Source organism: Jaminaea rosea (genome assembly GCF_003144245.1).
Source record: "Jaminaea rosea strain MCA 5214 unplaced genomic scaffold BDZ90scaffold_1, whole genome shotgun sequence".
NCBI classification, from domain to species: Eukaryota; Fungi; Basidiomycota; class Exobasidiomycetes; order Microstromatales; genus Jaminaea; species Jaminaea rosea.
This window is the reverse complement of record NW_020289975.1, coordinates 1,713,254-1,734,683: the sequence shown is the minus strand read 5'-3', so window position 1 is coordinate 1,734,683 and position 21,430 is coordinate 1,713,254. Positions and strand designations below refer to the sequence as shown.

The 21,430-nt window shown below is 60.1% G+C and overlaps 10 protein-coding genes across 10 annotated transcripts; 4 read left to right on the top strand and 6 right to left on the bottom strand.

Annotated features, from left to right (window-relative positions):
* Positions 1-744: 744 nt before the first annotated feature.
* Positions 745-2,914, bottom strand: BDZ90DRAFT_229633 (hypothetical protein). The gene has a single exon (XM_025505150.1). It carries the CDS (start codon positions 2,876-2,878, stop codon positions 926-928), a length of 1,953 nt encoding a protein of 650 aa, XP_025365234.1. The 5' UTR covers positions 2,879-2,914; the 3' UTR covers positions 745-925.
* A 180-nt stretch (positions 2,915-3,094) lies between these two features.
* BDZ90DRAFT_229632 (hypothetical protein) lies at positions 3,095-6,442 on the top strand. The gene has a single exon (XM_025505149.1). It carries the CDS (start codon positions 3,146-3,148, stop codon positions 6,209-6,211), a length of 3,066 nt encoding a protein of 1,021 aa, XP_025365233.1. The 5' UTR covers positions 3,095-3,145; the 3' UTR covers positions 6,212-6,442.
* On the bottom strand, positions 6,395-6,929 carry BDZ90DRAFT_229631 (hypothetical protein; the record flags this gene model as incomplete). Its single annotated transcript, XM_025505148.1, has 1 exon — positions 6,395-6,929. A coding segment is annotated over exon 1 (344 nt), but the record flags the coding sequence as incomplete, so codon positions are not given.
* Positions 6,930-7,565: 636 nt separating this feature from the next.
* Positions 7,566-8,472, bottom strand: BDZ90DRAFT_263614 (Fe-Mn family superoxide dismutase, variant). Its single transcript, XM_025508613.1, has 2 exons — positions 8,027-8,472; positions 7,566-7,923 (listed from the first exon to the last, which is right to left on the bottom strand). Exons 1-2 carry the CDS (start codon positions 8,438-8,440, stop codon positions 7,666-7,668), a joined length of 672 nt encoding a protein of 223 aa, XP_025365231.1. The 5' UTR covers positions 8,441-8,472; the 3' UTR covers positions 7,566-7,665.
* Positions 8,473-8,624: 152 nt separating this feature from the next.
* Positions 8,625-11,385, top strand: BDZ90DRAFT_229629 (NCA2-domain-containing protein). Its single transcript, XM_025505147.1, has one exon. It carries the CDS (start codon positions 8,709-8,711, stop codon positions 10,908-10,910), a length of 2,202 nt encoding a protein of 733 aa, XP_025365230.1. The 5' UTR covers positions 8,625-8,708; the 3' UTR covers positions 10,911-11,385.
* On the bottom strand, positions 10,966-13,295 carry BDZ90DRAFT_229628 (RNI-like protein). Its single transcript, XM_025505146.1, has one exon. It carries the CDS (start codon positions 13,248-13,250, stop codon positions 10,995-10,997), a length of 2,256 nt encoding a protein of 751 aa, XP_025365229.1. The 5' UTR covers positions 13,251-13,295; the 3' UTR covers positions 10,966-10,994.
* A 112-nt stretch (positions 13,296-13,407) lies between these two features.
* On the top strand, positions 13,408-14,452 carry BDZ90DRAFT_229627 (DUF1754-domain-containing protein). The gene is made up of 2 exons (XM_025505145.1): positions 13,408-13,761; positions 13,837-14,452. Exons 1-2 carry the CDS (start codon positions 13,450-13,452, stop codon positions 13,954-13,956), a joined length of 432 nt encoding a protein of 143 aa, XP_025365228.1. The 5' UTR covers positions 13,408-13,449; the 3' UTR covers positions 13,957-14,452.
* BDZ90DRAFT_229626 (hypothetical protein) lies at positions 13,973-14,923 on the bottom strand. Its single transcript, XM_025505144.1, has 2 exons — positions 14,692-14,923; positions 13,973-14,608 (listed from the first exon to the last, which is right to left on the bottom strand). Exons 1-2 carry the CDS (start codon positions 14,894-14,896, stop codon positions 14,037-14,039), a joined length of 777 nt encoding a protein of 258 aa, XP_025365227.1. The 5' UTR covers positions 14,897-14,923; the 3' UTR covers positions 13,973-14,036.
* A 129-nt stretch (positions 14,924-15,052) lies between these two features.
* Positions 15,053-17,875, top strand: BDZ90DRAFT_229625 (hypothetical protein). The gene is made up of 2 exons (XM_025505143.1): positions 15,053-15,147; positions 15,261-17,875. Exons 1-2 carry the CDS (start codon positions 15,108-15,110, stop codon positions 17,801-17,803), a joined length of 2,583 nt encoding a protein of 860 aa, XP_025365226.1. The 5' UTR covers positions 15,053-15,107; the 3' UTR covers positions 17,804-17,875.
* On the bottom strand, positions 17,685-21,429 carry BDZ90DRAFT_18912 (hypothetical protein). Its single transcript, XM_025503859.1, has 2 exons — positions 21,196-21,429; positions 17,685-21,112 (listed from the first exon to the last, which is right to left on the bottom strand). The coding sequence occupies exons 1-2, from the start codon at positions 21,286-21,288 to the stop codon at positions 17,966-17,968; spliced, it is 3,240 nt and encodes a 1,079-aa protein (XP_025365225.1). The 5' UTR covers positions 21,289-21,429; the 3' UTR covers positions 17,685-17,965.
* Between the last annotated feature and the right edge of the window lies 1 nt (position 21,430).

Below are 21,430 nucleotides of genomic sequence, written 5' to 3'. Positions count from 1 at the left end.
CAATTCAGGCGATTTCGTGATGTGCGGGGGTCGAGCAATTGCTGCTTCTTGGCGACATTTGCCCGACTGGGCATCGTCACCCCTACCGTACGCTCTTTTTTCGGCCGGCCGACTGCACTAACGCCAAGCGTTGACGCTACTGCCGATGGAGCATAGCCCCCCCTTCCGCCCGCCCCTGACAGTTGGGTGGAGCCGCTCATCTCTCTCTCTCGTGTGGTAGCCTACAAGCGCTAATGGACTCACCTCCATCGTCGTAGTAGTCTCTGGTATCAGTGTCGATTCCGATGCCGTTGTCGGCCTCGATTGGGGCGTACCTCGCCATGCTTCTGGGTCGTGTCTTGCCGATCCGTTGAGGGTAGAATCTATCAGGTGCGTGAGGCACGCTCGGCTGGTCCACGCGAGCTCGGCGCGCTTGCTTGTGTGGGCAGTAAACGGCCAAGGCTAACAAACAAAGCCGTCGTGGTGCGTTGAGCGAGCTGAAGTCGAAGGTATGGATGAAAGTGAAGAAGAGATGGATGAGCGAGTGGCGGCCCTCGTCACCATCAAAGGGATCAAGCCGCCTCTGCCTTTCACTGCTAGTCGCCGCCTGGCTGCCGCTTGTGTTCAATTAACTTCGACCCCTGTCCGTCCAAAGCGGCAAGTGGCCCGCCTGGCTCGATAGGGGCCTCGACGAGCGGCACAGCCAAGCAGACGCAGCCCGCGTCGGCCCACGAAAATGACGCGGACGCGCAGACCAACACTTGAGATCGAGCTCGTTCGCTGTTCCTGTCGAACAGTCCGAAGTCACAATCGGCGATTGAACGAGAAGAAGAGCAACTTGCAGGAGAGATAGAGAGAAGTCGCCGCTCGCTCGTCTGACTGAATGAGATGTGGAAGTTGCTTACTATGTTACAGTGGGAGGTAAGATACAAATGCTTCTAGCCCCTCATGATCTTCGAGAGGCCTCCTCGCCATCTTTACTGCCGCCCTCTAGCGCCAGCCATTGCTTGATCTTCGTGATCAGGCCAACACCTTCTGCGCTGCTCTTGCTTCGTCGATGCAGCCCTGTCTGGTCGGCGTCGCTCCGATTGCGAACGCTGTCCCTCTCATCGCCATCCCCTCCCACATTCGAGCGCTCCAGGTCAGCTGCGTGGTCACGCGCGAAGAGGCTCGAAAGCGACCATCCGCCACCATTACCAGCGCTGGTGCTCGCATTGTCCTGCACCGGTCTGCCCCATATGTCGTACACCTGTGGACCACTCTTTCCTCCAAACATTCCACTAGACATGTCCGGCCTGACCTTCTGCCCTGTCACTTCCAGCCACGCCTCATTCAGCCCCTCCGCAATGACCTCTGCGCTTACCTCGTAACACCTCTGTAGCTCCACCTCCCTGACCACCGGGCTCTTCCTTGCCGAAGGAGGCGCAATGCTGTTGTAGCGGCGGAGCGTGTCGTTGAGATCCTTGACCGACTCCTCGTGGTATGCGCGCTCCTCCCTCTCCCAATTAGCGTCGCGATACCCCTGCGCTAGTGCTAGGAAGTAGGCACGACGAGACTCCTCCGTTCCTCCTGTCGTGCCCGTCCCCGGCCCTCCGCTGGACAGTAGAGCCCCGCTCTGCGTCAAAGCCCTGACTGCTCTCCTGGCAAATGTATCGACCAGCTTCCCCCTAAATTGACCCAAATGCGAATGGAAGGTGTTGTTGAGCTCGACCCAAGGCGGGCTCGCGCCCTGTTTCTTGATCATCCGGTTCATAAGTCGTTCCTCATGCCCCAAGTAGGGATTACGTTCGTGTATTTCTGCCTCCAAGGGCTTGCCTCGAAGCTTGTTCTCCTTGAAGAGGCCGGCAGCTCGAGCAGCTTCGATGCGCTCGTCTGCGACAGATGTCCAACGGCGAAGGGTCATGCCGCTGCCTCCTCCGCCACCTGGGGCCCGACTGGTGTCAGTACCGGTGGGGAATCCGCGACGCATCACTGTACGATTGCCATCGTCGCTGTAGTCGGTCGTCTCGTCTTCCTCGAGAGCGCGAGCCGCTTCTGCCTCTACCTCCTGCCTGAACTGCTCGATCTCCGCCTCGCTCAGCTTGCGCGACTTGTATTGCCACGCCCCATGTTTAGCCCCGACCATCCTTCCTGCTCGTTCAAATCGACGTATTCCAGCCTGAACAGCGCGCATAGCTTTTGCATCGTTCAGCGGGAGCGAAGCTGGATTGACCCCAAGGTCTTTCAGGCGCTGGCTGGTGGACTTCATCGTGCCACTGCTGTTCCCACGGATGCCGCCAGGCTTGAGCAGCTTTCCGTAGTAGATCGAGGGCACGTCGGCCCCTTCTGCTGAGCCGGCATGAGACGGACGGACGTACCGCGCTAGCCATGGAGAATTGTCTGGAGTCTTGGGGAGGAAGCGTCCTTCCTCGTATTTGCCTACGGTGGGAGCCTCGGCGGGGGTGGTGTCGCTTGGAGGTGGTGGCTGGGCCGGACTTGCGGTCTCAGCGGCTAGGGCAGCCTGAGCCACCCCGGTCGCCTCAGCCTCGATAAGGGACTCTGCCACGAGATGCGTGATCGCCTCTGCTGCGGCCTCGGGTGAGGTGGTGGCTTGCTCGGCGACTGACGGTGGCAGGGGAGAGGGAGACTGGTCGGGAGGAGACTGCTGTTGTCTTTGATGCTGCTGCGCCGAAGCTTGCGGTGGCTGAGGCTTCGTATAGCGTGACTGGAGCTTGGCGAGCATCTTGGCCTGGATTGACTCTGGGTCGAGGTCGAGGTCGTCATTACAAGATGGTGACGAGTGGAGGAGCCGCTGCGATGATGGGCCGGCAGCCTGATAGGTATAAGGGAATGCCCTGATGAGATCTACAGCGAGACCTCTGCGCGCTTGAGTCGCATCTCTCAGGGTGGCAGCCAGCATCTTCCAAGCTCTCTATCGACGTCGGCCGGTGTTGGTACGCAGCGAGAAGGTGGCAAAGCTCTCACTCAGCCTCAATCCATTAGCCGCCGCTGATTCCCGCTGCAGGCGGACAGAGCCACGCGAGCCGGCGTGATTCCTCGAGGTGTTGCTCTCTCGCGGGGCGGCAGCCGATGGCGTCAGGAGGAGGTGAACGTCTGCGTCGGAGGCACCGCCGCTATTTCCTCCCTTTTGTCACCACGACCATGCAGAGGCATTGAGTCAGTGACGATGCCTTCCAAGATCTCCAATGGCGCTTCGACGCTGCGGCGAGGCAGGAGATCGGCCAGTGGCAGCGGCAGCGGCCAAGCTGGTGCTGGTGGCACGCCGCCAACCTCGAACGCGCCGCTACCGCCGCGGTCACCATCTGAGCTCACCCAAGACGCCCTCGAGCTACTCCGGCAATTCCTTATGTACCTCGACCCGCCCTCGGCTCACTTGCTCCCCATCGATGAGCCACCAAACGCAGAGGTGCCCATTCCCATCTCGGACTGGAACGTCATCTATTCGACGACGCAGGCAACAGCTGTCACATCGTCGATCAAGGTCTCATCGTACCCTTCGTCCTCCAAGAATCTATTTTGCGTGCAGAGCATCCTGCCTGGAGTGTCAAGCAGACAATTCTGGACGCTCATGGCAGAGTCGGGCAATCGCAGGCTGTGGGACACGACAGTGCAGGAGGGAGGCAACTGGCGTTGGCTTGAGGAGGAGCTAGGATCCAACGAGGCGCCCCTGGCACGCAGCATAGCAGCGCGTATCGAGTATCTGCGCATGGGCGCAATCTTCATGGTCGCCAAGCCAAGAGATATGCTGTTGCTTTCTGCAGATGTCATGCTGCCAGCGACTGCCGAATGCCCGCTCAGGATGGTCTCGAGTTGCCGGTCAGAGGTTGACCCCACCAAGCCTCCAGTCAAGGGCTACGTGCGTTGGGATCTGGGCGTGGGAGGCTTCATGGTCGAGGAAATGCGAGGCATAGACGCCATCAGGGTCACACAGCTGTCCGATCTTGGCGAGCTGGCATCGTGGGTACCCAACTCGGTAGTCAGGATGGTGGCTTCAACCATGGTACCGCGCTCCCTCAGTCTCATTTCCAAGGCTGCGCTCAAGATCAAACCGCACGAGGCTATCTTGGGACCTACGGCTCCTCCTGGCGCATCATTGCGAGATGAGGTCTGTGTCAAGGGTCACGAGCGCTGGAGTCGTGGGCGTGGCCTGCCAGGTCAGATCGGCAAAGGCCCGCTTCGGAGGGCGAAGGAGACGGCCGCAGACCCATCGCAGTCGAAGCCGACGACGGTGACAACAGCCGACAATACTTCGGGTGCTTCGTCCACCCACAACTCTGCACCCTCCACCATCTCCGAGTCGTCAGCACCTTCCTCACCCTCGTCTTTCAAGGTCCCAACGGCAGGCAATAACCTTCTCGTCCCGCCTCTGACCCTGCAGCGCTTGTCAACCAGACTGCACGATTTGACGCCGCAGAGTCACTCTCCCTCGTCGTTCCATTCTAGGTCCGTCGTTTCTACCGACGCCTCCTCTCGTGGTGACCGGGCCTCGGAGCAGTCGTCGCCAACCAGTCAGGACGACCGTGACCAGCAACGCACCGAAGAAGGCGAGGGCGACCTGACGATCGTGGTCTCTGATCATGCTGCGCTTACGACAGACGACTCGAATGAGTCGATGTCGAATTCAAAACGGGCGTCCACCGTCATAACCCAAGAGGACAGCGGCGACGATGCCCTTGGCCAACTGCGAGGCGAAACTCAGCTCGGCGAGCGATTGCAACGCTTCTCGATGGCTGCGAGAACGACGGCGGAGGAAGACGCTGAGGCGACGCGAGTAGGCGACACAAGCGCAGCAGACGATGAGGGTGGCGATCACGACAATGGAGAAGAAGCCAAATCAGTCCTGGCGGAAGCCCTTTCCACTTCTCTTCAATCGCCGCAACTCCTCCCTCAGCTCCTTCCTCAATCACCACATCGCCGCCAAGGTAGCTCTTCCTCCGCTTTTGCGCTGGCAGGGTCGCCCACGGCCGCAGGCTCGGGTGCCACACCGCGCTCGCCCAGTCGCATCCGCATGGAGCAAGAGGCCACAGAGCTGTCCGCTATGCTGCTCGCAGGATCAGACGCGCTCATCTCGGCCTTGGCGCCTGGAGCGAGGGGCCCAAGCGCTAGTGCAGAGCACAGCGACGATGAGAGCGAAGCAATCGGGAGCAAAGCTGATATCAAGCCTCCGAGCCCTCTTAGCGGGTGTGGCCATTCTGCCCTAACCGCCCCGCTTCCAACTATCCCGTCCACCTCGCATCGCAAAGCCTCCCCCAGCCGGATCCCGTTCAAAGCTTGGGATCCTTCCTCTCCTCCTTCGGCCTTTGCGTCTTCTCAGTCCTTCAGCCGCTCCAGGCCAGGGTTCAGGAGGCATGTATCAAATTCGTCGCAGCCCGTCGTGGAGACGTCGAGTGCGCATGCGATGCGCTCGTTCAGCTACGGCGCGGCCAAGAGTAGTGACGCGAGTTCGGTCGGAGTGGGGTCGGGTGCAGTGGTGAGGGATGGAAGTGAGGCTGCTGCTACGCCGGGAGCGGGAGTCGCCGGTCAGGCAGATCCAGCCCTGTCTGGAAAGCGTGGAGGTCCAAGCAGGCCCTACGCCTTGGCTCTGGGGATGATGGCTATGCTCTGGGCCTCTTCGTCGTCAAAAGAGCAACGCCGCAGCCCCTCGTCCGTGGCGGAAGACGAAGCAGCATCCTCTGTTCATCAACAGCAACAGGCAGCCTCGCAGTCATCGCGACCTGTCAGCGCAGCCCCAGACGGGCTGACAATGCAGCCTCCCTCAGCATCGACCTCTGTCTCGCTCGCAGAAGGGACAGCCTCATCTAAAGAAGACCCTTCGCCTGCCGTCACGGCTGCACGACGCGCTCTACTGCAGAGGACGGTCTCGTCCTCCTCGTCCAGATCAACTACCGCAGCAGCAGCGGCTGCCGCCGTTGCGAGCGTTGCCGCAGAGAGCTCCGCTGCTCCTGCCCCACCGAAGAGCAATAAAGTCCAAGCGGTGGCACCTCCCATCACGCCCGTCTCCACACTGCCCCGATCAGCGTACAAGCCGCATCCTTCCAGCCCACCCTTTGCCGGACCTAACTTCGGATCATGGTCTTCTTCAACCGTTCTGTCCTCCCCACCAGCATCACCGCGCATTCCTGCGGAGGATTCACGGGAGAGGAGGTTGAGCCGGGCAAATTATGCTGGCAACAGTAAGTTGTTGACTGGTAGTGCAGGTGCAGGTGCAGGCGTGGGTGGTAGCGGCACTTGAGCGTGCTGGAGAAGACAGTTGAGAAGGGAAAGAAGAAGTAATCGTGAAGCGCACGGAACGAAGGGCCGCAGGACCGCAGGAGCAAAGAACAGGGACGCATAGGAGGTGTCCGTCTCATCATACCCACCTTCCCGTAGACAGTTGTGTATATCATCATCTGAGCTCAACCTCACTCATCATTTTCTGCGTCGCGCTGCCATTGTCGATAAATTATCATCATCATCGCATACATCTTGCAATCTACTCCCCCTCAGCCCCGGCCCCCTTGCCTTTCTTCTTCTCCTCCTCCACCTTGACCTGACTCTCGGAGACATCGCCCTCCTTCAAATCATTGAAAGGCTTCTGTCTCGCCAAGATCATGTCCTTGACATCTTCTGCTACATCTCCTTGGATAGTGATCTCTTCGACGTTTGGGTTCGAGGGGGACTTGGAGACCGAACAGCCTGTGGCTAGGCGGGAGGCGAGACCCTTGGAGATGACTTTGAGAGCTGGGAGGGGTGGGGAGAAGAAGTGTAGACCACTGATGGTGGTAGTGGCCTTCTTCTTCGTACGAGAATGCTTGGTGAGGGTGATCTTGGCGGCCTGGCAGCGCATGATGGGGCAAGGGAGGTCAGCGATCACTCGTTGAAAGAGGACGACGAGAAGCTGCTTCGATGGAGCTGGCACCAACTCACTTTCCTCTCCTTTGCCTCCTTCTCCCTCTTCTTGTCCTCTCTCCTCTCCTTCTTCTCGCGCTCCTTCGCCTCATCCTCCTGCTGCTTGAGCGTCAATCCTTCCTCGACTTGCTTGGCCGTGCCGTCCACGTCTGGCTCTTCGTCGTCTCCATCTGCCGCCTTGCCCTTCTTGCCCTTGGCGGCTCCTCCCTTCTTGGCGCTCCCTTCAGCAGCAGTAGCAGCATCAGCTCCATCGCCTCCGCTTGAGGATCCGTAGATCTTCTCCGCTAGATCAGGATGCTCAGCAACGAGCCAAGCGCGACATTTCGAGGCAGAGGAACCGAAGCTGCAGTACTCGGGGGGGAAGGTGCAGTGCGGGCAGTAGAGGACTTCTTGCGGTGGAGGAGCGACAGCTTGTGGCTCTTCGGCGGCTGCTTCTGTTGATGCCATTATGGTGGAAGGAGAGGGTCGACGGCAGTCAAGACAAGATGGGAAGGAACGAAGGAAGTGATGTCGCGAGACTGCGAGATTCGCGAGACGGTCCGCTTGGCTTCTTCGCAGTCGAGTGAAGCCACGCGGCGGGACGACTCAACGAGAGCACACAACGCCCACATTCGATATCGCTGAGCATCTCAGCTAGCTCTGCAAAAGGCTTCACTCTGAACACGCAAGACACAAAAAGCAGACATGATATGACACTTCGTACACTTTGCATTCCTATCTCTCAGCGGTGCAGACATTTCACGAGGCCGACGGGACGTGTAGCTCTGCGTCCCTCTCGCCATATCTCTATCTGCTGGCTCAGTTGGCCTGCTTCATCCTCTCCTCAGCAGTCTTCCAGTTGACGACCTTCCAGACATTCTCGAGGTAAGCCGCCTTGTTGTTCTGGTGCTGCAGGTAGTAGCTGTGCTCCCACATGTCGATGCCGACGAGAGGCACGTGGGAGAGGAGGGGGTCCTGGTCCTTTGTGGTGACAATGTCGAGGGACTTGGTCGAGGGGTCGTACCCGAGCCAGGCCCAGCCGGAGCCTTGAATTGCGAGAGCTTGAGCGTTGACTTTCTGCGAGGGAGGTAATGGGGGAGGCAATAGCAGGGAGAGGGTGGGGGGAATCAGACAGGTGAGCACGGGAGAGTGTATGCATGCTGCATTGACGCTCGCTCACCTTCTTGAGCTCATCAAGACCACCGAATTGCTTCTCGATCGCAGCCTTGAGCTGACCGTCAACAAGCTTGCCTCCACCTTCCTTCTCAGGCGCCAGGTTGAGCCAGAACAGCGAGTGGTTGACGTGCCCACCTCCGTTGAACTTGATGGCCGACTGAGATGCGATGGTTCCCTTGACGTCATTCTTTGCCAGGGCGTTGGAAAGGGTCTCCTCTGCGGCGTTGAGGTTGTTGACGTAGGTGTTGTGGTGCTTGGAGTGGTGGATCTCCATGATCTGAGCAGAGATAGCGGGCTCGAGGGCATTGTAGTCATAGGGGAGCTTGGGGAGGGTGTGCTTCATGCGCAGCGATGCGACAGTGGACCTCGAAGCGGCCGAGGCGGCTGCGGTGGAGCGAGCGAGAGCAGTGCGGATCATGATGAGTGAATGGTACGAATGTGGTGAATGGTGAGGAGAGAAGCTTCGAGCGGAGCAGCCCGGTCTCGAGTGCGTCAAAGTGCCGCCAGACCAGCCTCCACTCCGGCCAATCGACTCGACGCCCACCTGAATGCGCCCGTCTGCCGTCCCGTCTCGCGTGTCTCAGGCTCATCGCCCTTTGTTCCGTCCACATTTGGCAGGAGAAGCCAACAGCTGCGAACCAAGACCCAACACCTTATCCACCCACTCCTCCTTTCTCTCACATATAATGGCAGATTCGCTGGCCCTAGACTGGTTTGCCACCACGTCACGGGCAATTGACGCCCTCGAAGCTCAGCAGACGCGGGCCATCGAGTCGAAGCGTCGCCTGCGCAGCAAAGGCGGTCAAGCAAGCGCACCATCCACTCAAGAAGAGGATGAGGCTCTCCTGCCAGAATCTATTCGTGAAGCCACCGCGATCCCCAGCCGCAAAGAAGTCCTCGAGGTCCTTCGCAGCCTTTCGGTCTCTTCGCCTACCACATCAACCGCCTCTTCATCGGACCTCTCCCGCATCACACTCGCAGTCTATGCCCTCGCCCTCGACGATCTCTTCCATGAGGCTGATCGACTCCAGGACGCGACGTGGTACTGGTCCAACATCGAAGAGTCGACATGGTCTGCGCTCAGCTACCTCGTACAGACGCTGCCCTCGCGCTTGGTCCTTCTAGCAAGGGAGAGCTACCGCATCCTGTGCGAGACGACGAGCAGTGCCAGCTCGGGCCCGCCGCGCATTAACAGACAGACGGTAGCTGCTACTGTTGCTCAGCTGAGAAAGACACCCGACGTCGTTGTGGGAGCCCTCTGGCCCCATTCGGTCGACGCTTCGTCTGCAGACTCGGACGCTGTCACCGCCTCCTCAGGACCGGGCAGCAGCCGAGGGTCCAAGGCTCTCGCTGGCCCCCTCCTCCTTCTGCGCAGAGCCAAGCGCCTCTCACCCTTGAGCCTTACTGTCCACGAGGCAGCATCAAAGCGCGCACTCCTCGATGAGCGAAGAGACGCTGTAGCGCAGCAATTGGGCGCTCTCACGCTGACGGCTCTGGCTCTGCCCTCTGCAAACGGCAAGGAGCCAAAGAGCGAGGCAGCCGCTCAAGAAGAGTGTGAGAAGCTCATTTCCAAGCTACAGGAGACACTGCAGCTCAGCAGCCAAGATGAAGACCGGCTGCGACGCTCCCCGCGCCTGCAAGCGCAGAAGACGCCGCAGCAAGCCTCCCTTCAAACCCTTCTCGACGTTGCAGCGGCAGATGGCCGCCCCCAACACCAGCGCAGCGCTACCTCTGCAGCCCCCCTGGGCCTCTCTCCTCCAAGTCGCCTCTCTCTCATCTGGCCTCGCCTGGTTCTTTATCCGACCCTACTGCTCATCACGCTCCGTCTTGCCTCGCAGAACAGGGACGCACTCTCCCAGGCCCTGGGAGACGGGCGTGAGACCCTCGAAGGCTTTGTCCGCAACTGGCTTATTCAGCCTGTGTCTGAGCTGCTCGATACGATTCGCGGCGGGGACGCGGCCGGAGACGAGACGACGAGCATTGTGACCAAGGAAGGGCGCAAGGCCGACCTCGAGTCGCTGGAGAGGATGGTCACGCAGTATGCGCTCGACAAGGGACACCTGAGCCCAGAGGATATGGCTCGTCGAGAGTCTTTGAGGGCAAAAGTGAGAGAAGGCGACCTGGACGTGGTCATGCTGGCATACGAGGATCAGCTCAAAACCCCGCTCAAGTCTCTGGCTGGCGGCTCACTGCCTCGTTTGCTGCTCATTCAAGTGCAAAAGGCCAAATATGACCTCGCCGTTGCAATGGGGGGCATTGATCACCTGCTCAAGAGCCAGGCTCTCCTCTTCGGGGCGGTGGGTATTGCCCCTGCGATGGGAATCGTTTGGGCAGGAGTCAAGGCAGGGCAATGGTTGCTGAGGGGCAGGACGTCTGCGGGAGCACAAAGGGGGAACACCGCGAGGGAGAAGCAGAGGGCGTGGGCGAGCATGCGATGTGTGGACAGGATGCTCACCGCAGGCGCCAAAGCGGGCGAGGAGGGGGAGAGCGCAGCGGCCGCCGCGAAGGAGTACGGAAACGCCCTCCTCGAGCTGGCGGCGTTGCGTAAAGCAGGTTCCAGCGTACTTGTAGGGCCCCGTCGCTCCAGCCGTCACGGCGGTGCCGGGCATCGCAAGAGACGCGTCCGCTCCTCGAGCCTCTCGTCCTCGTCGCCTCCACCTCAACAAGCCAGCCCAACAAATGGGGCCGAGCTTCGCCTCTCGGCTTTCCTTGAAGATGTACGAGAACTCGAGTCAGCTGCTGCTGTACGCGCGACCAAGCAGAGCCAGAGCAACGGCAACTCACTTGACGCTCAGGCGGACGCGGCGGCCAGGGAGGCAGTAAGCAGGATGTGGCGCTGCTGGGGTTCCACATTGTTTGTGCCTGCGCTGGGTGAAAAGGGGAATTGAGGGCCGTGAAGAGCAAGAGAGACGAGGAAGGCAGAGAGGTCGACTCGTTCACATCGTTGTTTGCAAAGGATAGCATTGCATCGCTCAATCCCAGGCCGACTGGCCTGTACCCCAAGTATCACCCTCGCCGTCCGCAGCGCCCCATCCGCCGCCCATTCCGCTGCCCACAGTCGAGCCGGGCTGCTTCTGCATCTGCAGGTGTTGCTGCTGCTGCTGCTGCTGCTCACGCTCGCGCTTACGCTTGACCTCGACGATGCCCGCAACTGCGGTGCCCTTGCCTGTCGGCTGAGCTGGCTGTTCAGAGGCTGCGGCCGCGGTCGTGGCGGGAGTGACCTCGTCCCACGCTTTGCGAGGGGCTGCATCCTTATCCTTCTGCTTCTTTTTCTTCTTCTCATCATCCTTCCCCTTCCCCTTCCCCTTCTTGCCGTCCTTCTTCGATTTGTTCTTCTCCCCACCGCTCGCCCTTCCCTCCGCATTCTCCTCCTCACCATCAGCAACCGCAGCCGCCGCGACAGCCTTGGCTCGCGTGTGCGCCAGCCAATCTTCATCATCCTTGACGTCTCCCTCCTCTCTCTTCGCCTTCTTCTCCTTGCCGCCACGTTTCGCACGTTTCCCACTTGAAGGTGCTGATGGCACTGGTGGGACAGAAGCTGCCGTCGAATCGTCGGACTGCGATTTGCCGTCCTTCTTGCTCTTCTTCGTCTTGCCTTTGCCTGCGCTAGCGTCCTCGTCGTCCGAAGCAACCTCAGCCATTGTGCCCTGCTCGGCGTCGGCCGTGCCACCATTATTTTTGGCTGCGGCCCCCCCACGAGAGCCTCTCTTGCGCTTCTTCCCCCCAACGTCGTTTGATGTCGCAGCCCCCTCGACAGCCTCATCGCCGCTGTCCTCTGCGTCCAACGCCATCATGCGCCTCTCAGCCCTTTTGTCCCCCTCCTCATCCTTCTTCTTCTTCCCCCTCTCCACCACCCTCGCCCCATCTAAAACCACTAGTGCGCGCAAAGCTTGGCGCACGGAGACCTTATAGTCTTCCTCGTCTTCGACGTCCGCATTGCCTGCCAGAGTCAGGTTCTTGAGCCCGCTGGCTGAGGAGGCTACGCCGAGCAGCGAAGATTGTACGGTAGACCAGGAAAGGCCACAGTGCCCTACGTCGAGGAGCTCGAGACCGCGCCCGCTCTTCGATCTTGGTGCACTTGAAGCCTCGTCCTCATCGGCTGCTGCGGTTGGCACTTCTGCAACTACTCCTCGCCCCCACGTAGCCACATGCGGAGGCAGTGTGCGCAACCTCAGGTTGTGGGAGAGCCTGACTTCTCGCAGACTGGTGCACATTGTGAAGTCCGGTAGCGGTTCTGTGGCACTTCCCTCCGCCATCTCTTCGTCCTCGTCATCACTATCCGCCTCCACCTGCTTCGCTTCCTCCTCCCCACCCAAATCATTGTGGCTCACACTCAACTTGGTCAACTTGGGCAGCAGCCCCGGTAAAGCCTTCGGCAGCACCGTCAACCGGTTATGGCTGAGCACCAGCGTGTTCAGATTAGGCAGACTCGGCAAGGCTTCCTCTAGGTGACGGGACTTGATCCGATTATGGCTGAGCACGAGAGCGCAGAGAGACTCCGCGAGAGGGAGGAGAGCTGCCCGCGGAGGAGGTGAGAGGAGGGAGGACGAGGAGATGTTGAGGACTCGGAGCGAGGTGAGAGCGCTTAGTGGTTGGAGGGGATTGGACGAAGATGATGCGGAGGAAAATGAGGAGCTGTGAGAGAGGAAGCTCTCCTGTGCTTCGCCCAGAGTCGGATTGCTGGAGAGATTGAGCCAGGTCAGACTCTGGGCGAGCGTCTTGCGATCCTCGTCCTCCTCTTCGATGTTCTTGCCCTTGCCCTTCTTGGCAGCCTTCTTCGCGCGCCTGATATCTTTTTCTGCCTCCCTCTGTGCCTCTTGCAAGAAGCTCAGCGAGCTGAGCCGACCAGAGGAGCCTTCTCCCTCATCATCACTGTCGTCATCTTTGGCGGACTGGCTCGGCTGCATATCGCTCATGTCGAGGCGGTGTAAGTTGGTGAACTTGGGAAGGGTGGAACCGAGAGAGGAGAGCGGTGGCAAGGGGTTGGAGGCGAGGGAGAGGGAAGTGCGCTGGAAGATGGGCACATCGGCCTCTGCTTCAGCGGTGGGAGCTGTCGGCTCTTGCTCGCCATCGACCTCCTGGTGGCCCGGTGCCTTGGCAGAAGGAGCTTTCGAGCCTTTGGCCGGAGCTGACGGGCCCGGACGAGGGCCCTTCTGACTCTGCTGTCTTTCGTGGTGCTTTCCATGAGGCTTTCTCGCCCGGCTTGAGATTGCAGGCTGAGCTACCATGCTGTATGCTACCGAGGATGAGGATCAAGAAGCAAGAGCGGAAAGAGAGGCCTCGATTCGCCAAAATCCAGAGGCGACGGGACGGGCTCCTCGACGTCGAGGGCGGACAGGGACGGCCTCGACAACTCCACGTCGCCTCCATCCGTACCAATTTACACATCTCTAGAGCTCTCATTGCTGAGCAGCATATCGTGTCACGATGGGCAGCGGAGGAGGCAGTGATGCCTACTCGTCCTTCAAGCCGGGTGGGTCACTCAAATTCAAGGGCGGAGACGACGCATCCTCGTCCAAGAAGCACAAAAAGGACAAAAAGCACAAGAGCAAGTCCTCGTCGCACCCGTCATCATCCTCGAGCTTGAAGCACAAGGATTCAGCAGCGGACACGGCCGAGGAGCTCAGAAGGTTGGCAGAGCAGGAGGAAGATGAAGAGCGCCAGAGGGCCAGCGGGAGCAGCGGAGGTAGGAAGATGACGGATGCCGAGCGACGATTCGCTGAGGTGCAGAGAAAGAGGGTAAGTAGCTGCCTTGACACTACCGTGTCCGAATCCTTCGTGCTGACTCCTACCCCTTTCTCTTCGCAAACAAAGATGGCCGAACGAGTACGCAAAGAAGCCGGCAAGAGCCACAAGGAGCGCGTCGGGGACTTCAACAAGTACCTCGAGAAGCTGAGCGAGCATCACGACATTCCCAAGGTCGGGCCAGGATAAGAGCTGCGAGCCCCATACTCACGAAAAAGCAATGACATACGATATACGAAGTTCACCCACAATGCCCATTCTCCACCCTCTCAGGTGGCTCGAATCTTGTCGAGCAGCACCTCCATTCTACTGCCCAAATCTGGCTGCCCGCGCCGACGCCCAACCTCGCTGCCGCTGGCCTTGTTCCACTTCTCTTGACGCTCTTTACGAGCAGCGAGGGCTTCCTCACGTGAGGCATACTTTGGCGGCTGACGAGCTTGCTGAGAGGCTGTGTCTGCTGAGGATGCTGATGGAGCGTCTGTGCGGGATTGACCGCTACCCTTCACCGCACTGCCGCGCTTGCCACCTATAGGCACCGCAGGGCCAGCTCGATCCTGTCTTCTTCGAGGGCGCTGATCTCCTGCATCTTCACCTTCCGCCTCATCGTCTGACGGCGGTGGCGGTCCTGCCCTTCCTCTACTCCGCCTCGTATCCTCTTCCTTCTCCTGACCACCTTCTCTTGCCTGTCTTGCTCCAGCCTCGGGCGCAAATCGTCCCAGACTAGGCTCAGCGTGGTCCATCTGCATTGCGCTTTCGTCCGCTTTGTCCTTGCCCTTGATGCTCTTGTAGAAGCGCTGCTTGGTCTTGGCATTTGCAATGAGGTTGGCTTTGATGCGTTTGGCTGCGGGCAAGTGGGAAGAGGGGTCAAGCATCATCAGCCCTGAGTCGCCTTGAAGAGATGTCTCCCTCACTGTGCCTACTCACCCTTGCCCAGGTAAGCCCCATCCGGAGCGTGACGAGGACCAACCTTGAAGCCCCCACCTCCCCTCCCTCCCTTGGCCAAGGATCGCGGTCTCCCTTCTGAAGGTCCTGCCTCTGTGCCACCGCTTGGCCCACCTCCGCCACCCATGAAGGGTTTCCTGGTCTTGTGCTTGACGACTGAGCGCTTTGACTTGTCGAATTGGGCCATGCTGCGTTGTAGAGGGACGTGGAGAAGGTGACAAGGGTCGAAATTTGACTCCAGTCCGCCCTCAGCCCTGTCGCGTGGCGCCGCCGCCGCCGCCGCCGCCCGCCTGGCTCGAGCGTTGACCGTCGTGTTGAGTGCTTCTTGGCTTGGCTTTGTTCAATCTCGAGAAGCGGCCCGTTGTCATTCTCCCGTTCTCGTTCCTGATCGCGTGAGCATGGCAGAGTCACAGGCCTCGTCGTCCAAGGCGCCGCCGCGTGAGTAGCTTCGCCTCCTTACCATTGCTCCCACTCGGCCATCATGAGCTCACGCACTCCTGTCCGCATGACTTCACGTCGTTCCACCATCACCTCGCCTTCCACGCACACAGCAGTAGCCGCTACATCGGACATCGGAGCCTCGGCAGAGCAGCTCAAGTCACTTCTCGCTGCCAGCGATGTCCCCGACATCCGGTCCCTAGTCGAGCAGCATCTACATCAGAATTATACCTCACGCGAAGCAGAGCGTCGCACCTTCCTCAGTAGCGCCCCAACCTACCTCTCCCTCCACAGCGACATCCAGGCAAGCCTCTCCGCACTCGACTCCCTTTCGTCCTTCCTCACGACTTTCTCTGATGACCTCGGGGCTGTCTCTCATCAAATTTCGACACTGAAGCAGCGTAGTGCTCACCTAGACGAGGAGCTGAGGAGGAAGCGAGAGCAGGAAGAGCCGTTAGCCCGGCTGCTGGATAGGGGTCTGGTACTGAACCCGAAGGTCGTGGAGAAGATCTTTGACAGCGAGCCTGATCAGAGCTGGAAAGGAGCGATCAGGGAGTTGGAGAGGAGTATCGAGGCGAGCAGGAGGCCATTGGATCAAATGGCGAACAGCAGGCCGAGTGCGGCGAGGAGGCCGAGTAGCGGACCCATCCCGCCCACGGGGAGAAGGACATCGACGACGGCGAGCAATGGGCCTGACCCTACCTCCGACACAAGCCAGGATGCCAGCCTAGCAGAAGCCGCCCGCATCGCCGAAGCCTGCAAGGCCATGGCCGCCAGCAAGCTGCGCAGCTACCTCATCTCGCCCTTCCAGCTCATGCGGACCTCGGTCACCACCAACCTCCAGGTCCTCCAGACATCCGTATTGATCCCTCATCACCAGCCGCTCTACGCCTTCCTCGCTCGTCAGATGCCCCGCGTCGCAATCGACGTGCAGAGGGCGTATGTCACCGCTGCTAGGCTTTACTTTGAGACTGGTTTCAGGCGATACGCGAGAAGTATGGGACAGGTCCGCAAGCGTGGAGCCTCGCGCGGCGGTGGCGATGTTGGGAGCATCGTAGACACTTCCTCCTCCACGGGATCATCCTCATTCGCTGCACTCGGCGGATTCCTTGGTGGCTCTTCCTCCTCTTCAGATCCCAAAGCCGCCGGCGCAGCAGATCCCTACTTGATTGATCCCTCCCGCCTCTCCTATGCTTCTCTTCCAGACGAGGATGACGCCCCACCGACCATCCTGGGCTACATGGGCGATGATACCCAATTTTCTGCCCCGCCAGAAGCGGTTTTGCGGAGCATCAGCCTCGTCTTCTTCGACAATGCTTGCTCAGAATTCACGTTCCTCGTCAGGTACTTCGAGGCTCTGCAGACCGTCGGTGGTAGCCGGAGGAGGAAGGTACGGCCGATGGGGCCGCTGAGGACGAGTAGTCGTACAGCAGGAGGGCAAAGGAGTCGGAGTGGATCGACCACAACTGCAGGGGATGGGGATACAACCTTCACCTCCTCACGAGCAGATGAGACAATCGACGAGGAAGACAGCGAAGTCGACCCCTCTGAATCTGCCTCTGTAGCTCAAGGTGTCGAAGACGAGCTTGTCGAAGAAGACGAGATCGATCACTCCAACGACCCAACCAATCTCGTCCAACTCTCCAAGCGCGAACAAGCACTCCTCCAAGGTAGAGGGGCCTCTGCTGAGCTCTTCAGGAAGGTCTTTGAGCCTGTCGTCGGGACGTGGCTCAACTTCTGTCGGGCGGTACTGCACGGTAGCTCGACGAACACGAAGGCCGTCGCATCTGCGTCAACACCGGCGTCAGGCGGTGGAGCAGGTGGTGGAGCAGGCCAAGCTGCGAGCGCAGCCCTCGGTGGCGCCTCTACCTCGTACCCGCCGCTCGGCCTCATGCCCCTCCTTATCTCTCTGCGCCTTATAGACCGGCTCCTCGCCCTCGCAGAAGAAAGAGGAGCAGGCGCAGTGCTTACTGGTCCCTTGTTGCAGTTCAAGATGGAAGCCTGGCCTTTGGCGCAGAGGAGGTTCACGAGCGAGATAGACGCAGTGGCACGTCTTGCCGGCGCTGGTGCTGCATCATCTTCAGCAGGGTCAGGATGGTTCTCCAGCTTTGGCCTGGGAGGCAGTAGCGGTGCTGCAGGAGAAGTCAAGCCCCTTCCCGACTCTACAGTTGTCCTCATCGCGGGACGTTACGCTGCCCTCTTCTCGCAGGTGGCTGCATTGGTTTCCGTGCCTCTGTCTTCACAGCAGCGTCAGACTGCGGCCGCAGCAGAGCCCGATGAGTCTATGGACTCGACGATCACGACGACGACGACGACAGCGAACGGCGCTGGGCAAGAACAACAAGACCCCTCAAGCACGATGCTCTCCTCTTCCCTGGTCAGGCTACGCACCGCGCTGGTGGACGTCGTGGTATCGCAGAGCAAGCTCGCAGCTCCCACTTCGTCGACAACGGCCGCAGCGCCGAGCAGCGCTGGCTCAAGGAAACAGAGGCTCGTCGAAAGCGTGGTGCGAAGGGTGCGCGAGGAGCTTGAAGGCACCGCTGCGAACGCTGGTGAGGGCGCAAAGCTTCTGCACAAGGGGAGAGCCTCGAGTAGGACGATGCGTGAGGTCAGCTGGTGGAGGGAGTGGGAGAGAGGACAGCTCAGTGGGCCATAGATGTCATGTCAGGCGAGGGGATCGCGGGATGTGAATGATATTGCATTTCGCAAAAAGAGCAACGACAGCATATGAGAATAGAGATTCGAAGGCTGATGAATGCTGAGTATTTGAGATCGACACTTCTCCGAGCCTTGCTCCGCCGCTCTGGTTCGTGCCGCATCACGAAAGCAGCGACCTGACCGCAGCAGCCATGCCTCCCCACCTCGAGGGGGAGGTCTTCTTGCTACCGCTCCCGCTGCCACTGCCACGCGACACCTCAATCTCCTCCACTGCAGCCTCAGCGGCGAGCATGACTTCCTCCTCGCTCCTTGACCGCTCCTCGCGCTGGCTTGCCGCGGAGAACGTAGTAGCCTTCTCGCCCCTCTTTCTAGTCTTGACAGGGCTAACCCTCTTTCCCGCAGCCTTCTGCGCCGCGGTTTTGCTCGTGCTACTCTTCGGCTTGCGGCCGCGCTTCGCCGGCGCCTTGCAGGCATCAGCTGTGGCGTCGCCGATGGATGCCTCATCAGGCATGCCTTTGGGCTGCGACGCGAGGGATGATGCGACAAGAGCCGCCTCGTCATCGACGTCGATGTGCATCTCGTTGTCCTTCTCGTGCTCGAGCGAGGGCGGAGCTACAACGCTTTCTTGGCTCTCAGCCTCCATGGCTGGCGATGATGCGAAAGCCAAAGAGATCGAGGCGGCCGTGGCGGCACAAGTAGCCCCACGGTTTGAGCGGCGAGAAGGCTGAGCAACTCCCTTTCTTCGCTGTGGAGCAGAAGAGGCGACTGGTGGAGGGCACTTCTCCGCCGCATTGTCGACGTCCTTGACTTGGACTGCGGCGGCAGCTGAGGCCTTCTCTTGCTTCTTGCGCTTGGCCGCCGCGCCTCTTTTCGCTCGCTTGGCTGCGGGCTTCTTCTTGTTGGCGGGCTCCTGTTGCGGGTCGCCCTCATCCTTTGCCTGCTCAGCCTCGGATTCGGCAGCTGCTTGGCTCCCTTGATCTTCGCGTTGCGCCTCAGTAAACGAAGCTGTTGCAGGCGACCCGGGACGTCGGCGAGCGGTGAAAGTCGTAGACGAAGCGAGAGAAGGTATCTCTTCTTCCTGCTCGATCGGCTTCTCCATCAGGCCTCCTTCCTCCTGCACGATAGAAGGCGATGCTGCAGGCTCGTCTTGGGCCTCTGCAAGAGTCTCGACACGCCCGGGCTCGTGCTCATGATGTGGAACATCCTCCTTCTCAACGGTCGGAGCACCGGCGGCACCTTCGCCTTGCGGCTCCCCCTCAACGTCGGCGACAGCGCCTGCTTGCTCGGCGTGGATGCCCTCCATCACGGGCGTGTCCTCGACTGCTTGTTCCGTCACATCAGCGACGGCCTCTTCTACAGGCGAGGAGATCATGGTGGCCTCCTTTTGCGGAGGCTCAGTGCCATCGGCAGCGGACTGCTGCTCGGCCTCACGCTCGTCTGCTGGAGCGGAAATACCCGAATGCGCCTCTGAGACCGACCTCTCGCTCGCCTGAAGCATTGACGGCTCAGCAGGCGCTGTCGCACTAGCCTGCGGTCTGATGTTCTGCGGCTGAGGCTGCTGAAGCACGGGCTGCTTGTCCATCCCCATCATTGCCCGATGAAAAGCGCTCATGTCCGGCTCTTTGCTCTTAGCCTTCTGAGGAGCAGATACAGTCCCACCGCTCGTAGCTCGCTGCTTTACCATCCAAGCCGGATGGTTCTTGTTGGTCATGAACGATGGCAGAGACTGTTTTACGCGCTTCGCGCTGCTGCTTGTGGCAGCAGAGGAGAGGCTGTCCTCCGAAGAGGTGGACAGGAGAGCCGGACGCTTAGACCCGCGCTGTTGAGATGGAAGAGGGGGAGGGGACAATGATGAGAGAACGGCTCCGGAGGGCGATTTTTTGTTGCTGGAGCTTGTCGCCCTGTTCCATTGAGCCATCAGCGCTGCGGCAGCCTTGCGTCGATCCTCCTTTGTGTTCGCTCCGCCGCGCGCGGCTCCGGCGGTAGGCAGCTTGTGCTCTGCAAGCAGGACAGCAGCGAAGCGCTCCAGCACACCGGCAGACTCGGCTTGCTGAGACTTTGCGCCACAGACATCCCTTGTGTGGCGCCAGAATGAGGACAGGTCAGCCTTGAAGGCTTCCAGGGGCTGAGTGCTGTCGTAAGCGGCGCTGGAGATTCTGGCTTGGATAGCGGACCATTCAGTGGCGCACGGTGAAGGTGAATTGCTTGTGCCGCCTCGGGAGAGGAGTGTGGTCGCGCTCGGATGGCTGCTCAGGCTGTTGAGGACTGACTTCATGGTCTGATACGCCTCGCTCTGTTGGCTTGGCTCGGACGTCACTTGCTTGGTGGAGTCGATTACAGCCAGCGGAGTGCGAATGGTCTCATCTGCCCCTTCCTCCGCAGGCAGGGATGGCGAAGCCTTCTTGGTCGGCGTCGCATCCACATCATCACGCCCGTGATCAGCCGAAGGGCTCCTACCAGCCACCAGTCGCGATCCATCAGCATCGTCGTGCGGGCTCATAGCAGCCTTTGCGACTGCAGCGTGAACGGCTCGAGTTGGGCTAGCGACAAGGGGAGAGGAGGGAGGGTCGATGTGCACATCCTCTCTCTCGGGAGTTGTCTCTTTGGTGGATGCTGCAGTGGCTTGAGCGGCCTTCTTGAGCGCGGTGAGGAGGCCGTCTTCGGGAGATGAGTAGGGCGGTGGCGAAGAGCCGGAGGCCTCGAGGTCTGACGCCGTGATCGCACTGATATCGGATGGGCGGGTGACGGAAGGAGCGGTGGCGAGAGCTTGGACTTGTACGGATGTCGAGGCAGCGTCGCGCTCCTGTTGCTCGGCCTTGCTCCTGCTCTCGTCCTCTCGCAATTTCACCGCCTTTGCCTCTAGTTCCTCCTCCTGCCGACGCTCCTCCTCGCGCAAGCGTCTCTGCTCCTCCAAAACGCGCTTGGCATGGGCAGCTCGCGCCGCCGCACCGCGTGAAGGTGTTGCCTGTGCGCCGCTTGACGATGACGATGACGAAGCTGCAGATTCCTCGGACGCAGTCGCAGCTGAGCGCCTGTTGAAGCTCGTAGTCGGCGGCGACCCTGACGTCGTGGACGCGTTCCCCTTGTCTCCTTCACCTCCCTTCTCGACACTACTATCCCACCTGACCCTGTTTCCTGAGCTCTTCCTGGGCGTCTCTGGGCTCCATCTGAACACCAACACTTCACGCTCGCGGATGAAGGGAAGAGCATCTTCGAGGATGACGGCATTCTCGTCATGCTCGAGGGTCATGTAGGGGGTATAACCTGGCGGGACGGGGAAGAGGGAGCGTGCTTTGAGGAGGAGGGTCTGCGCGTGAGAATGGACGAAGGGATTGAGTCGGTGAGCGAAGGCGAAGCACGATAAAATGTGAGCGGACAAGCTGTGCTCACATCAAGGGTACGAGGCATGGCAGTGAAGTAGCGCTTTGCAGTTGCCTCAGGCCCGCGAATCACGATGGGCATTCCATCACGGACGGTTGCCATGATGGCGGCGGAAGCTAGATGCTCTTCTGCGCGCTAGTATGTCGTTATGATGATGATGCTGTTGATGCTGTGAATGAAGGTGGCGTATAGACGATACAGAGAAGGACAGGCGATATGAGGACGAGAAGGAAGCCCTGCCAGG